The sequence below is a fragment of the Prosopis cineraria genome, unplaced genomic scaffold, assembly GCF_029017545.1.
Source record: "Prosopis cineraria cultivar Desert tree isolate PC_DT_omini unplaced genomic scaffold, ASM2901754v1 PC7, whole genome shotgun sequence".
In the NCBI taxonomy this organism is placed as follows: domain Eukaryota; kingdom Viridiplantae; phylum Streptophyta; class Magnoliopsida; order Fabales; family Fabaceae; genus Prosopis; species Prosopis cineraria.
Window position 1 is genome coordinate 19468959 of NW_026555338.1, and position 14429 is coordinate 19483387.

General features: G+C 33.2%; 1 protein-coding gene across 1 annotated transcript; it reads left to right on the plus strand.

Annotated features, from left to right (window-relative positions):
• Nucleotides 1-5531: 5531 nt before the first annotated feature.
• Nucleotides 5532-13361, plus strand: LOC129315199 (aspartyl protease family protein 1-like). Its single transcript, XM_054958770.1, has 10 exons — nt 5532-5934; nt 7717-7858; nt 8850-9085; nt 9536-9760; nt 10319-10454; nt 10534-10619; nt 10708-10804; nt 11493-11565; nt 11787-11858; nt 12832-13361. The coding sequence occupies exons 1-10, from the start codon at nt 5636-5638 to the stop codon at nt 13023-13025; spliced, it is 1560 nt and encodes a 519-aa protein (XP_054814745.1). The 5' UTR covers nt 5532-5635; the 3' UTR covers nt 13026-13361.
• Nucleotides 13362-14429: the final 1068 nt, after the last annotated feature.

A 14429-nucleotide genomic window follows, 5' to 3' on the forward strand; every position in this document is an offset into this window, starting at 1 on the left:
CATATTGATGACTGTGCTCTTATTGATTTGGGAAACTCTGGACCTAAATTTAGTTAGAGAGGACCACATCTTTCTAGATGCTTCCACCTCTATGAATGACTTGACAGGGCCCTTGCAAATAATTACTTCCTTTACTTCTTCCCAGACTGCTCAGTGAAGGTATTTCACCACACTAGTTTCTTTTATCACAACCCTTTATGTATATGGACTAGAAAAATTGTGCGTGTGGGTAATGGAAGAAAGCCCTTTCATTTTGAAACTATATGGCTTTGCCATAAAGAATTCAAAGAATTCTTGAAAAAGAATTGGAAGGTTGCTGATAACCTCTCTTTGAATCTCAACAATTTTAAAGACTCTATCTTGACTTGGAACAGAAAAGTCTTTGGCCTTCTTGAAAACAAGAAGAAATCAATTCTTGCCTACCTAAATGGCATACAGAAATCCAATGCCTACATTTACTCCACCTTTTTATCCAATCTGAAGTTGGAATTGCAACAGCAGTTAGAGGAACTCTTAAAGTTGGAAGAGATTAAATGGTTCCAAAAATCTCATTCCAACTGGATTACCCAAGGTAACAGGAACACCTGATACTACCATTTGAGAACCACTATTAGAAGATGAAAAAAAATCATGTAACTACTCTTAAAGACAATCAAGGAAACTGGATCGATAAAGAAGAGGATATACATTCTCATGTCTCCAGCTACTTCTAAAACCTTTTCCAATCTAACTCTCACAACTTGTTGTATTTGCACATTGCCCTTTCCTTCCCTCATAGTAACAAAACTCTCATGGATAATCTGGCTTCTACCCCCTCCGAGGAAGATATTAAAAAGGCTATCTTTTCAATATAAAGCCCCAAACTATAATGGCTTTGCACTAGTCTTTTTCAAGTCTAGTTGGGAAATTGTTGGGCCACAAGTTTATAGTTTTGTTACTAACGTCTTTGAAGGCATTACTGCTCTCTTGGATGCTAACAAGACTATAATATCTTTGATCCCGAAGACTGATAATCCTGTTCTTGTAACCCAGTTTGGGCTTATATTACTATGTATTGTCCAGTATAAGTGCATCACCAAAATCATAAATCTTAGACTTGAAATATTTATGAATGAGTTAATATTGCTGTACCAATCCAACTTCACATTCTAGGAAGGCAGATTCAAGATAACATCATAATTGGCCAAGAACTTATGCACATCATGAAGAAAGCTAGAGGCAAAACTGCTTTCTTTGCAATGAAGGTCGACTTGAAGAAAGCATTTGATCACCTTCGATGGGACTTCCTCCATCAAGTTCTTGTTGAGATAGGAATGGATTCTAAATTTATTGCTCTCATTATGAATTGTATTTCTTCAGTCTCCTATAGTGTCTTATGGAATGGTTTACATTTTAAATTTTTCTCTCCTGCTTGCAAACTTCACCAAGGAGATCCTATCTCACCATTCCTTTTTGTTATGTATGGATAGGCTTTCCCACTTGATTAGTGATGCAGTTGATCGAGGGGACTAGAAACCTATTTTAGTAACAAAAACTGGCCCTACAATATCACACCTAATGTTTGCAGATGACATTCTCCTGTTTGATGAATTGTTTGTGCATCTCTTGTGATGGTTCAGGTGAAAAGGTTAACGTAGCCAAATCCTCTATATTTTTCTCCAAGAATGTATCTACTAAAATAAGGGGGAGAATCAAAGGCAAGACTAGTATGCAAATCTCTAATGATTTAGGCAACTATCTTGGCTTCCCCATCTTCATAAAGAAAAAACCTACTGAAAGGTTTCAATACATAGTTGATCACATCAAAAGCAAACTAGCTGGCTAGAAAGCTAATTGCCTTACTACAGCTGGACATATTAACTTAGCCAAATCTGTCATCAGTTCCATTCCCTTTTATTCGATACAAGTGGCTAAAATTCCTACACCTATTTATTTTGAGATCGAAAAAATCCAGCGAGACCTTATTTAGGGCAGCAAATTCCATGCCATTAACTGGGAGTGCATTACCCTCCCCAAATCTTATGGTGGCTTGGGATTCAAAAGACTGAACTCAATCAATAACGCCTTTGGAGCTAAACTTGCTTGGTGCTTGATTTCTGGCTCCTCTAGCTTATGGGCCCAAGTTCTTTAGCAAAAATATATGCTACAGGATAAGGAGAGTTTGTTAAGCACTAAACCTAGTGACTCTCAACTATGGAAGTTCATATGCCAACAAAGAGACCTTATTGAGGAAGGTACTAAGTGGCAGATACGTAACGGTCAGTATATTAATTTTTTTAATGATTAATAGCTGATTGTTAGCACAAGGCTTAAGGACTTATGTATTAGACCACTTTTAGAAGAAGAGGATTCTAGCAAAGTAGCTGATTAGGTAGAATTTGGTGCGTGGGACTTCATACGTCTATCTACTATACTGCCAATGAATGTGACACAAATGCTAATTTCAATCCTTCCTCCCCTCAAAGAGGCTGGAAATGATATTATGACTTGGAATGCTGCATCTAATGGGCACTTTACTCTGAAGAGTGCTTACTATTTGCTGGAGAAAAACCCTCCAACTCTTTATAATCCCATCTTCAAATCCATTTGGAGATGGAAGGGTGTGGAAAAAGTCCGCCTTTTCATGTGGCAGGCCTATCACAATAGGCTCTCCACTAACTCTTGGCGAAGTTCTTGGTTACAAGTCTCCCCTCTATGCTCTTGGTGTAATGATAAGACTGAAGACACTCTGCATATTTTACGTGACTGTATGTATGCTCATGACTTCTGGTCACAGGCTCTTCATCCTATCCATCATGCACATTTCTTCTCCTGTACTTTGAAGGATTAGTTTGATTTCAACCTCAAGAACAACCTGGGGAATCTCATTTGTAATGAATGGAACCCTTTTCGGGGCGTCTCTATTTGGCACTTATGGAAATAGAGAAATACACACATTTTCGATTCCAAGGTCAAGAAACCAAACTACATTTACTTTATCCTTGCTTCTACATGGAAACTCTTCACTTTCCATGATGACATTAACTCGGATTCCTAGTTTTGCTCATCTTGGCAGCCTCCACCTGTTGGTTGGGTTAAATTAAATGTCGACGCTGTGGTAGTGCAAACTGATTTGACTGCCGGATGCGGTGGGATCCTTCGTGATCATATTGGAGCATGGATCGCTAGTTTCACCTCTCATCGAGGTCACTGAACCTGCAAGAAGTAGAAGCCTGGGCGTGCTATAAGGGTCTTCAACTTAGTTGTGATATGGGCCTGAAGAAAATTATCCTAGAATCAGACTCGAAAATTATTGTAGATGCTCTTCATGCACTACCTGATTCACACTCTGGTTATAGCCTTATCATCTTAGAGACCATGAAGTTACTTACCTATCATTGGGATGTCAAAGTACAGCATATTCCACGTGTGCAAAAAGCTGTTTTGATAGCTAAAGAGGCTTTATCTGTTTCTTCCATCTTAGATCGTGCCCCTACTTATATTAGGGCCTTGATTCAAAATGACTGTATGGGGTTTGAATCCCCCCCTTTCCCTCTAATATTAATGCGTTGGGCTCTTCCCTCCTTTTTACCCCAAAAAAAAAAAAAACAAAACCTGGGCCACTGAACATACTTCTCCACATGCCAATGAATTTCTAGGAAGGGGTAAAAGGTCAAAGAAGCTGATTCGTTCAGCTTCATTTAGATAATTAAATTAGAAAACTTACTTATAATTTAAGGACCTAGGAATCCTAAATTATTTAGTAAAATAATTATATATATTGTCTACAATTAAGAAAAATGCTATTATATATGTTCGGCAATAAAAAGTTATTGTTATTGACATTTTTGTGCAAACTGGACTGACTAGCTTTGTTTCATATTTTTTTGTAAGAATTAATGCTCAAATGTCATCATAAATTCATAATAAACATATTTTGATCAAGTGCCAGTGAATTAAAATTATATAATTCAAAAGATGCTTGCTGTTTCATCAATTTTTAATAATTAGTAATTTGAAGACATACACACACATATAATCACTTTGTTATTAATATTTTCATGATGTTAAAAATATTTAGAAGAAAATAAAAAAAATTCTATCAACTATCAAATGATTATATAAATGTACTTTATAAGGAAAAATTACACACTCATATTAAGCGTAATTTATAAAAAAAATGAAAAAAAATTAAATAAATGTATTAAAACTTGATTTAGACTTTAACTAATGCAAATCAAATCGAAAACAAAACAAAACCAAATGAATTTATTAAAAAATTAATTAGGTTTCAATTATGAGTAAATCAATTAGTTTAGTTCAGTCATGAGTGAACCTAAGATTTCAGCGTTATTTATTTAATCTTGTCGTGGGATTTCCTTATAATCCTCTTAATTAAAGTGGCGCTTGTAGGTTAGGAAGACTGGGATTGTTGACCCATGGGGCTAAAAAAAACAAACAAGAGAAAAACTTCCCTTTAATTGCCTGACGTACTAATAACTCTCGGACTTTTCCTCGGGGCGACTGACTCTTCAATCTTGGACTCTGTCACGCGCAAATATTTTCCACATACCTCTCCGTCTCCATAAAATTGGCTAGTTCAACTCGTGGAACCTGCTTCATCACTAGAACCGTCACTTAGCACTAAGCTTATTGAACCGATCCTTTTGAATTTAAAAAAATTTAGGATTGAATAGTTATTTTAGAGTGTAAAATGATAATTCATGCTCAAAAGAGAAAGGATCGAACCTTTAGATCTAGGGTCCTTTTAAGTTATTTTATAATTTTTAAAAATTTTAATATCATAAAAAAAATTAAATACAACATTAATTTTAAAACTCTGGCTTCATTTTACGAAGATGAAGAAAGAATATATAAAAATTTTAATATTTTTGTCACTGTTAAAGATTTACAAAGAAAATGATAAAATTATATTGATATTAATGACGATAAAAACTGTTAAGATTTCATTAATGATAGAAGCAAAGTTTCATTATTATAGATGTTGATTTTGTGATATTTTTTATTAGAGTTAAATTTGTTTTTATATATTTAATGTTATATGTAATAATTTTTTTGAGATTTTAAATATATTTTTAAGTTTTTAAATTAAAAAATAAAAAATATATAATTCTTTGGTTCTGAGGGTCAAGGTTAGACTGACCAAAATAAAGTCATGAGGTATAATCAAATTTTATAAAACTAACTCATTTAGACCCTAATCTTTTAAGGTCAGACCAACCCCAATTGACACTTATATTTATCATTATAATTTTACTTACTTTAAATTTATATTAGAATTCATTATTATCAAAACTTAAATAAAAAATAAATTAAAATGATTTGTTATGAATTTAAAGTGAGTTATTATTAAAATTAAAATAAATATTTATTAATAAAAAATTAAGTATTTATTTTAATTTTCACAACGAAGTCATTTTTGACTTGTGTAAATTTTTTCATGCAGTTTGGTGGGACCTGCCTCCTCAATACTCTTCGTCCTCCACTACACTTTAAGCTTTGACTCTTCTTCCTAGTCAGTACCATGACACTACCCGAAACTTCCCTCTTTCCCTGCGTCTTTCTCGCTTCATCTCCCAGACGACCCTTAAGCTTCCTCATCTCAGTTCAATTCCTTCAACAGTTTCACCCAATCATGGCTTCGCCGTTAAGTTCTGCGTGTGGATTGCTCCTGTTCGGGGTATTGTTGAGCTTTGGTTCACGAAGCTGTTATGGATTCCGGACCCTCCGATTCGCTATGCATCACCGGTATTCGGATCCCGTTAAGGGAATTATGGGCATTCACGACCTACCTGCTAAGGGAAGTCGAGAATACTATGTGGCCATGTCTCACAGAGACCGCCTAGTCCGAGGTCGTGGACTCGCCGGCGTGGATCCGACGGCTCTGACGTTCGCCACCGGCAACGATACTTATCGTATTTCCTCCTTGGGATCGTATGACTTCTTCAACCCCTGCTCAGTCATTCCATTTTATGATTTATTTTTTATTATTAGATAAAATATATTTTTAATTATTTAATTTTATAAAGTATTTTTTTAATTTTAATTTTAAATAATTATTTTATCATTTTAAGAAGATTAAATTTAATATATTCACATCTGAAGAAGTTTATATTAATATTTGAAAGTTTAATATAAAAATTTATTTAAATCAAATTAATTGTGTTAAAGTTAAATAATTAAAAAAATACTTTATAAAATAAAAATATTAAAATAAAATATTATATAAAATAAAATGATTAAATATATATTTTAGTTTTCATTATTTATATAAGAGAAAGAATTTGGCTTAATTTGTTTACAATATGTTTTTTTAAAAAAAAAATTGGGGATGTTATACTCGCGAAAATTTGTGCAGATTTTAAAAATACACAATTAATTTGCGTAATTTATTTTTTTGATGAATTTGCGTAATTTATTTCTTCCAAAAAATAAAATTGCGTAATGTTTTAACTGAATATAATGGAAGCCTGGCTGCTTACCCCACCTTTTTTCCCCACTAATCTTGTCCACAGTATAAACAACTTAGTTGTAATTTTTTTCCCTCTCGTTTTACCTCTTGTTTAACTTAGATTCTTTGTATTTTTAAATTTACAACCTTCATTTACGACTTTCTTTTCATTCATGATAAACTGAACCTAAAAATAATAATATATTTTCATGAAATTTTTTTATTAATTTACGAATTATTATTAAAAGATGTTTAAGACTGGAGGGAGTAATTTTTTTATTTTTAAGTCAAGTCAGTTTAATTTATTTTTTATGGAGATGTGTAGGTAAGGTTCATAATAGTACAGTTTTATTTTAACAAAAATCGATATATATTATTTTTTTATTATGGTGAAATTATTATTTATTTATTATATTTTCAAATTTCCCGCATTTAGTTTCGTGAGTAGAAATTTGTTGGTAAATCCATGTTTTGCGTAAACCTTGGAGTACAGATTTCAGAATATTGTTGCCAATAGTGTTTTTTTTATTTACTTTACGCACACTATAGACACAAATATAAAAATATATATATATATATATATATATTTTTTTTTCAAAAGATTGGGAGACTAGCACTGTGCGACATCTCCGTCCCTGATGGGCTGATCCCTATTCTAAATTTTAAAAACATTTGAAAAAGAAAATCAAAGGAATCATTTTTTTTTTCTTTGCGTCTATGAGAAACAAATTGTTCACCGAATATAATTCTACGAGAAGAATTGGTCCCCACTGTAATATTTTCAGGCAAACATTTTACAGAAAATAATGCATCATTTGGAGGTTTCTTAGAGTTTCTTTTGTTCCCGGAAGTTATTTCCCACCTCCTAGAAGCACTATACTTGACAACTTTTTTTATTAAATATTTTATACTTATTATATGCACCAAACGTTAGAAGAGATATAATTGTTTTTCAGAAAAAACATAATTTAGATCCTTATACTTTACTAATTTTTTACTAATGGTCTCTGTACTTTTTTCGATATTTTATGTCCTTATACTTTTACTTTTTTGATATTCTAGGTTCTTTCAAGGTCTCTACTCTTTGTTCTTGGAAGGGTTAAAAATATTGAAAAATAAAAATGTAGAAACCTAGAACGCTAATAACAAAATGCAAGTAAAGTGCAGGAAATAAAGTTATGTTTTTCATTATTTTTTGGGGAAGCTACATCTTGCAAATCATGGAATTGACCAGTAATATTTTATGCCTGTGTTGTGGAATTCAGTTTATATTACGCCAATGTTTCTGTTGGGACGCCACCTGTGTGGTTTCTTGTGGCATTAGATACTGGAAGCAACTTATTCTGGTTGCCGTGCAATTGTACCGCCACGAATTGTGTGCATGCCTTGCAAACACCAAAAGGGAAGGTGCATATCTTTAATAAATTTCTGTAAGTTTTGACAATTGCACTCAGTGATTTGGAATTAGGACTGGATGTCAAATCGGAAAGAACAACGGATTACGGTTTTCATGATTTAACGGGTTACTGTCGAACCGATGACATAAAAATTATATTTATATATACAAATATATGAATAAAACATTAATTTGTCGATGGTGCTTGAAATCTCAACGTGAAAGGCTAGACGCCTGGGCTGCTGAAACTTGAAGTAGAGGCATGTCGGCACAAACTTACGATCTCAAAGCAAAACACTAGAGCTGGAGGCATATCATCACGTCACGACTTGCAAGCTTTCGATCTCAATGTCAAAAGTTGGATTACTAGAGCTAGAGGCAAAAGTTGGAGGAGAGGTTAGGGATTGAGCTTAAGCTATGGAAAAGAGATCAGAGATTAGAGAAGAGAAGATAGAAGAGAAATCATGAATTTGAGTGACTTAATCTAAATTTCTTTCTTTTTTATTTGCTTTGACCTAGGTTGACTCGCTTTGGTTTCTAGGTCAAATTCAGTTCTCTTAAAATCAGCCAGGTCAACCTGATCCAAATGCTAATTTGGATCAACTAGTTGGACCAAGTTGTTTTGATCAGTGGGTGGCAGTCAGACCGTCCGATTCAATCTGGGTTTCAAATTTCAAGCCAAGAACAATGAGACTTGTCGCTTCATGCAATGTCCCAAAACCCCCAGATCTTATCTAATATGTGTTGCATCTTATGTTCTTAGTCTCAGGTTTTCATGCTTTTCCACTTTTAAATACTGCATGTTACATGCTTACATGTCATTTGTTATCTTCATCGTGTCTCACAAATAATTCACACTTTAATTTGTCATCACAACATGTCTTCCCTGTTGATCTACGTTCATGTTTTTTTACAAGTTCTAAGGATAGATGCATAATCGACTATGATATGAGAGATGTCTAACAAAATGACACTAATTTCTTTAATACTTTCATTTTACAGAGATTAAAACTTAACATCTATGATCCGCATGCATCCTCAACAAGCAAGAATGTTCTCTGTAACAGCACCATATGTAGGCATAAGAAACAATGTCCTTCATCTGACAGCAGTTGTGAATATCAAGTTCGCTATCGTACAAGGAACACATCATCAACTGGAGTCCTAGTGGAAGATGTCATGCGCTTAAGTACAGATGATGATCAGACCAAAGAAGTTGAGGCACGTATTAATTTTGGGTAAATAACTTTCTAAGATCTTATTCAAAATGGGATGATTTCTATCACGAAAAAGACTACCCATGGAGGGTTCTAACTGACAGGAGACCGAGTGAAGTGGAGCCGATGTCCTTAAAGGCTTCACTTCATGGCACTTCACTTGACTTTCTGTTGATCAGAACTCTCTGTAGGTAACTCTTTCCGTTGACACTGACTTCTTAATGAAAGCACCATTGTAATAAGTACAAGTCCAGAAAGAAAGCCTCTTGAATTTATAAATCCCACATTACTTGTAAGGCTTCCCGATGTGGGACTTGTGACAATTTCTTACGATAGAAGCCATGAATAGTCATGGAAACCACAGTTTTTTTTTTTTTTTTTTTTAAGATGATATGAAAAGTTATTTTCGTTGCAATTGGCTTCTGTTTGATTCTTGCTTGCTGAAGCTGCTTGAGGTTCAATTTGTTGCAGATGCGGTATAGTTCAAACAGGTTTTTTCTTGACTCGTGGAGCACCGAATGGTTTGTTTGGGCTTGGTATAAGCAATATATCAGTTCCAAGCATATTAGCTCAAGAAGGGCTCACTTCAAATTCTTTCTCCATGTGTTTTGGGGATGATGGTGTTGGAAGAATAAGATTTGGAGATAATGGCAGCTCAGACCAAAGAAAAACACCAATCAACATTGAAGCATTGCAGTAAGTGGTCATTCTTTTCAATGTTTTCAAAGTTGGATTGATCATTAAATAAATAGACGCATTTGTTCATAGTTTATTGGCTAGTTCTGCTCGAACCAGTGGTACAACTAGGTTTGACAAATTTTTGACCCATTTTTTGAGCTAATTTTTTTTTTCTTGGCCTACCAAATTGGGTTAGAGACTGGTTCATTGGTTTCCCATTGGTATAATTAGATTCTCATCACATGGATTCTTTTGTCTTTTTTCTTGTTATTAAGGTAGGTCTCTTGGATTTTGTCTCGATTAAAATCTTTCTCTGAAGAGATTTAAAAGACATGCTCTCCAATATTGACCAGTGAATTTGAGATTTTAATCTCGGATTGCTTTCAAAAAGTTTGAACGTAATTGTTAACATGAACTTCACTTCTATTTCTTCTTCCAACTGAATTAATCTCTTTGCTTATTTTGGTATATCAGAAGCCACTCACAATGCATGCAGGGGACATCATTGACACATGAAAATCTAGCATCTATTTTTCACACTAATTATACTAATTTTCTTTCGCAACTAATTGTCAGTCCAAGTTACAATATCACTATCACTCAAATTATTGTTGGAGAAAAAGCTACAGACTCCGAGTTCAATGCAATTTTTGACTCTGGATCTTCGTTTACATACCTAAACGATCCTGCTTATACAAACATTACGAGCAGTGTAAGTAATCTATGTTCACTGTATTTTATGACATCATTTTGTTTCCTGTGTTGAGTCGTTAAACTTTGTTCATTTGCAGTTCAATTCCATGGTCAAAGGAAAACGGTATCAATTTGATTCTCATATTGAAATTCCCTTTGAGTATTGTTATGAAAATACAACGAGGTTGGTTTATCTTAAGTCACTATTTAGTTCTTTCAAATTTTCACCTTTTTTTTTTTTGACAATTTTCTGTCCTTTGTGTGATCTGCAGCAATCAGACCAGTCTTGAATTTCCCTCCTTGAATTTGAAAATGAAAGGGGGAGACAATTATTATGTTATTCATCCTCTTGTTTATATTGCTTTTGAGGTAAGGAAGATCTGACTAGTACATGATATCAAGAATCTTTTACACACGTTCTTTGTTAAGCTAAAGCAATAGAGGTGAAACTTACCATACGGTGCATAAACAATCCTCTATATAATAAACTTGTACAAAGCCTCATGCTTACAAGTCATAAACAATACAACTTTATGCTAAGAAAGAGTAGACACATTTTATGACGCACAAAATCCGCCCTACACACATCATACAATATAGAAACCATCTAATATTTAACTAAAATGGACGTGTCACTGGTTTTCACCTTTAAAACACTGTTTTCAAACCTAGATCAACCTGGACAGTCAGAGTTGGACTGTCACTTGAAGAAGAAAGCAGTTTGGTTCAACCATTTAGCCTGTTCTGGCAGTTGACATAGGTTGGCCTCCTTTGACTCAGGCAGTTCTTGAAGACCCAACACAAAAACCTGAGACTTGGAGCGGTTGAACTATTTTGACCCGTTTTTTAATATATATATATATATGTATATATTTTTTTTTATTTAATTATTATTTCACCAGTTTAACCACCGGTCTGATCGTTAAATCATAAGACCCGTGATCCACTAATTTTGCTGGTTCATTGTCCAATCCGGTTTTTACAACATTGCCTAACACATTATTATATGATATATCATCTCTCTTCTCAGTGTCCTAATTCTCCTCGTGGTCTCCAGGGTGTTGAAACTGTCAGCACTGCGATTTGCCTTGGAATCGTGAAAGATGATGATGATGTGAATACCATAGGACGTGAGTATCCAATTGATACACTCCTAAATAAGATACATGGTCATGAAAATTTTCACTCAGTTCATGTATCTTGTTGGAAATTTAGTTCTGTCAAATCATGGCTTCTGAAAACACAGCTTAATGTTTTACAAAAAACAGTCATTGCTAAAAGCATTAATGCATGATTGCATAGCCAGTCAATAGTTATCAGCTTGCCATATTCATCTTACTTCATCATGCAGAGAATTTCATGACTGGTTACCATATAGTCTTTGATCGTGATAACATGCTTCTGGGTTGGAAGAATTCTAGCTGTGAGTATAGTTTCGCTCTTCTGCAACGAATATTTGCATATATAGATATACCTGTGTGCAGGGGCGGAACTAGGTTAGGCCCCCCATCTTTTTTTTTTTTTCTAAAGAGTTATAAATCTCATATTTATATCATATCTCTCAACAATAGTTCGATCTAGAAAGATTTTTAGGTTTGGTTGAAAGGGTTTTTTAAGTTGTTTTTTGGCAGGGTTTATCAATAATAATTGTTGTGGGTTTGATAGATTCTGCAATACTTTAATAAGATGAAATCAATTCTAAAAAGGGGTTATTTCAGCCAAATCTAAGCTCAAGCATGTTAAGAGAGAGAGAGAGAGAGGAGGAAGAGTACAAAAATGCTTGCCTCAACAACTTATGATATGAGAGAGAGAGAGAGAGAGAGAGAGAGAGAGAAAGTTGACATAAAAAAAGCCATCAAAATTTAAGTTATTTTTCTTCTGGTTATGTTTATGAAGGTAGATAGATTTTTTTTAATTTTATTTATAGGCATGTCATTAATTTTTTATTACAATTTAGAAAATAGGGATGAGAGAAAACTAAAAGGAAAAGTTTTCAAAAATTGTAATTCTTTTACTATTTTCAGGATTTTTTTTCTTCTAATTTTCTTTCATTTCTAGCTGTTTTCTTCAATCCAAACGAGGAATAAATGTTGGTAAGAGAAAACACATTAATAAAGTATGTAAATTAAATATGAGTAAAGTTTAAAAACTCATTAAGTATTTAGAAACTGTTATTGATTTTTAAGATTTTTCTTAATTCTAACAAAACAAGTTAAAACTACTTTATAAATAACACGGATGAAATGCATGTGCTTATACATGTTCATTTATTTACAATTGTGCATCCCAACTTTGGCTCCCCTTAAAATCTCATGCTGGTTCTGCCCCTGCCTCTGTGTGTGTGTGTGTGTGTGTCTCAAGAATTACCTTATATTCCAATGAGATGTTTCACTCAGGTTATGATGACAAGGTGTCAAATGCATCAGCTGTAAACACTGCACATTCTCCAGCTGTTTCTCCTGCAAGTCCTATAAAACCTAAAGCCTTACTTAACCAGTCTGAAAGTTCAATGCCTAATCACTCATTCAAGATCAAACCTTTTATGGTTACATTTCTTATGGTTCTTTTCCCAGGATTTGCAATTTTTTGATCACTCTGGTCGAATTCGAATTCTCTAAAGCATAATTCAGCCAAAATGAGAGGAGAGAAACAGAGCAAGGGGTGAAACTTGAGTTCTACAAAAGCATGTTCTACCTCTCCATCTTTCTATATATATATATATATATTGAAGTTCTCAGCTATCCATTTTAGTTTTATTTAAAATTAATTCAGACAATGCTCTTCACATTCATTCAGTATTGTATTATTTGAAGTGTAGGGTAAAATACTTTGTCTAGTAAAGCAAAAAAAATTTCCGTCCATGTATGTGATTAATGTATTTGACATTGACATAAATCAGATAGAGGCTTCTATAATTTTCCTATCATCATTTCCCCCAAAGCTCTTTGAGATGTGGAGAAAGCTGTGATCTGCAAATAACCATAACATTTTACCAAGCACAAATGTAAGAAATAACAAGTGAAATGTTCTAACAAGTATATTGTGAAAAATTTCAAGTAAGAGTATTGTTTTGATAAGTATGAATATAATAAAAAATGATATTAATTATTCCCTCCGTTTAAAAGTGTAAAGTATTTTTAATCGAATCTCACCCCTAATAAAGTAATTATATACTTTTAAACTAATCATATCTTTCCATATTTACCCTATTAAACACCATATAATAAATATAAAGTCATTCATCAATAGAGGTATTTTTTAAAAAAAAAAAGACAATGATTACACCTCAAAAGATTAAAAATGCCTTACATTTTTTAATATCCAACTCTTTAAAAAATATCTTATATTTTTTTAACGGAGGGAGTATATTAGTTTATCAAGCATGAAAATGGAAAATAACAAGAATGATATCAAAAAATAACAAGCGTAACTATTTTCATCTTTTCTCCCATGGTCTTGTTATCAAATGCAGGGACTTCAAAATAAATTCAAAATGCTTTGGTTCTTTTCCACAATTAATGTCTCTAACAGTTCTTAAACGTGATTTTCTTAGTAATTTTGTATTTCATTTTTCTTCAATCACGCCTCGAAACTGAAATTGGATCCTCTCTGTTAATGCACTCATGTATCAGGAGAGAACGATGCAAGAGAGTGATGCTAAATGTGGCTTATACATTATTGTGTTTTGTGTATCCATAAAGTATTCCATTCTTTGGTTAGCTTAATTTTGAACTTCAAAATTCCCATTTCTTTACTTACTATGACATTTCCGAGCTTCTTTTTGCGTTCCGATGATAATTTTTTAGTTTTGATTTTTTTAAAAAAAGAAATTCTAGTTCCCCTAGCTTTTGGAAATTCTAAAACAAAATTTAGAGGAAGAAGTCAGGTCAAATGAGTTTGTTATCTAATCATATCAAGTTAGCATGAGGTTTGAAAAGCTCCGATTAAACTTGGACCATTTAAATTAGAACAGATTTTACTTTATTTTATTCTT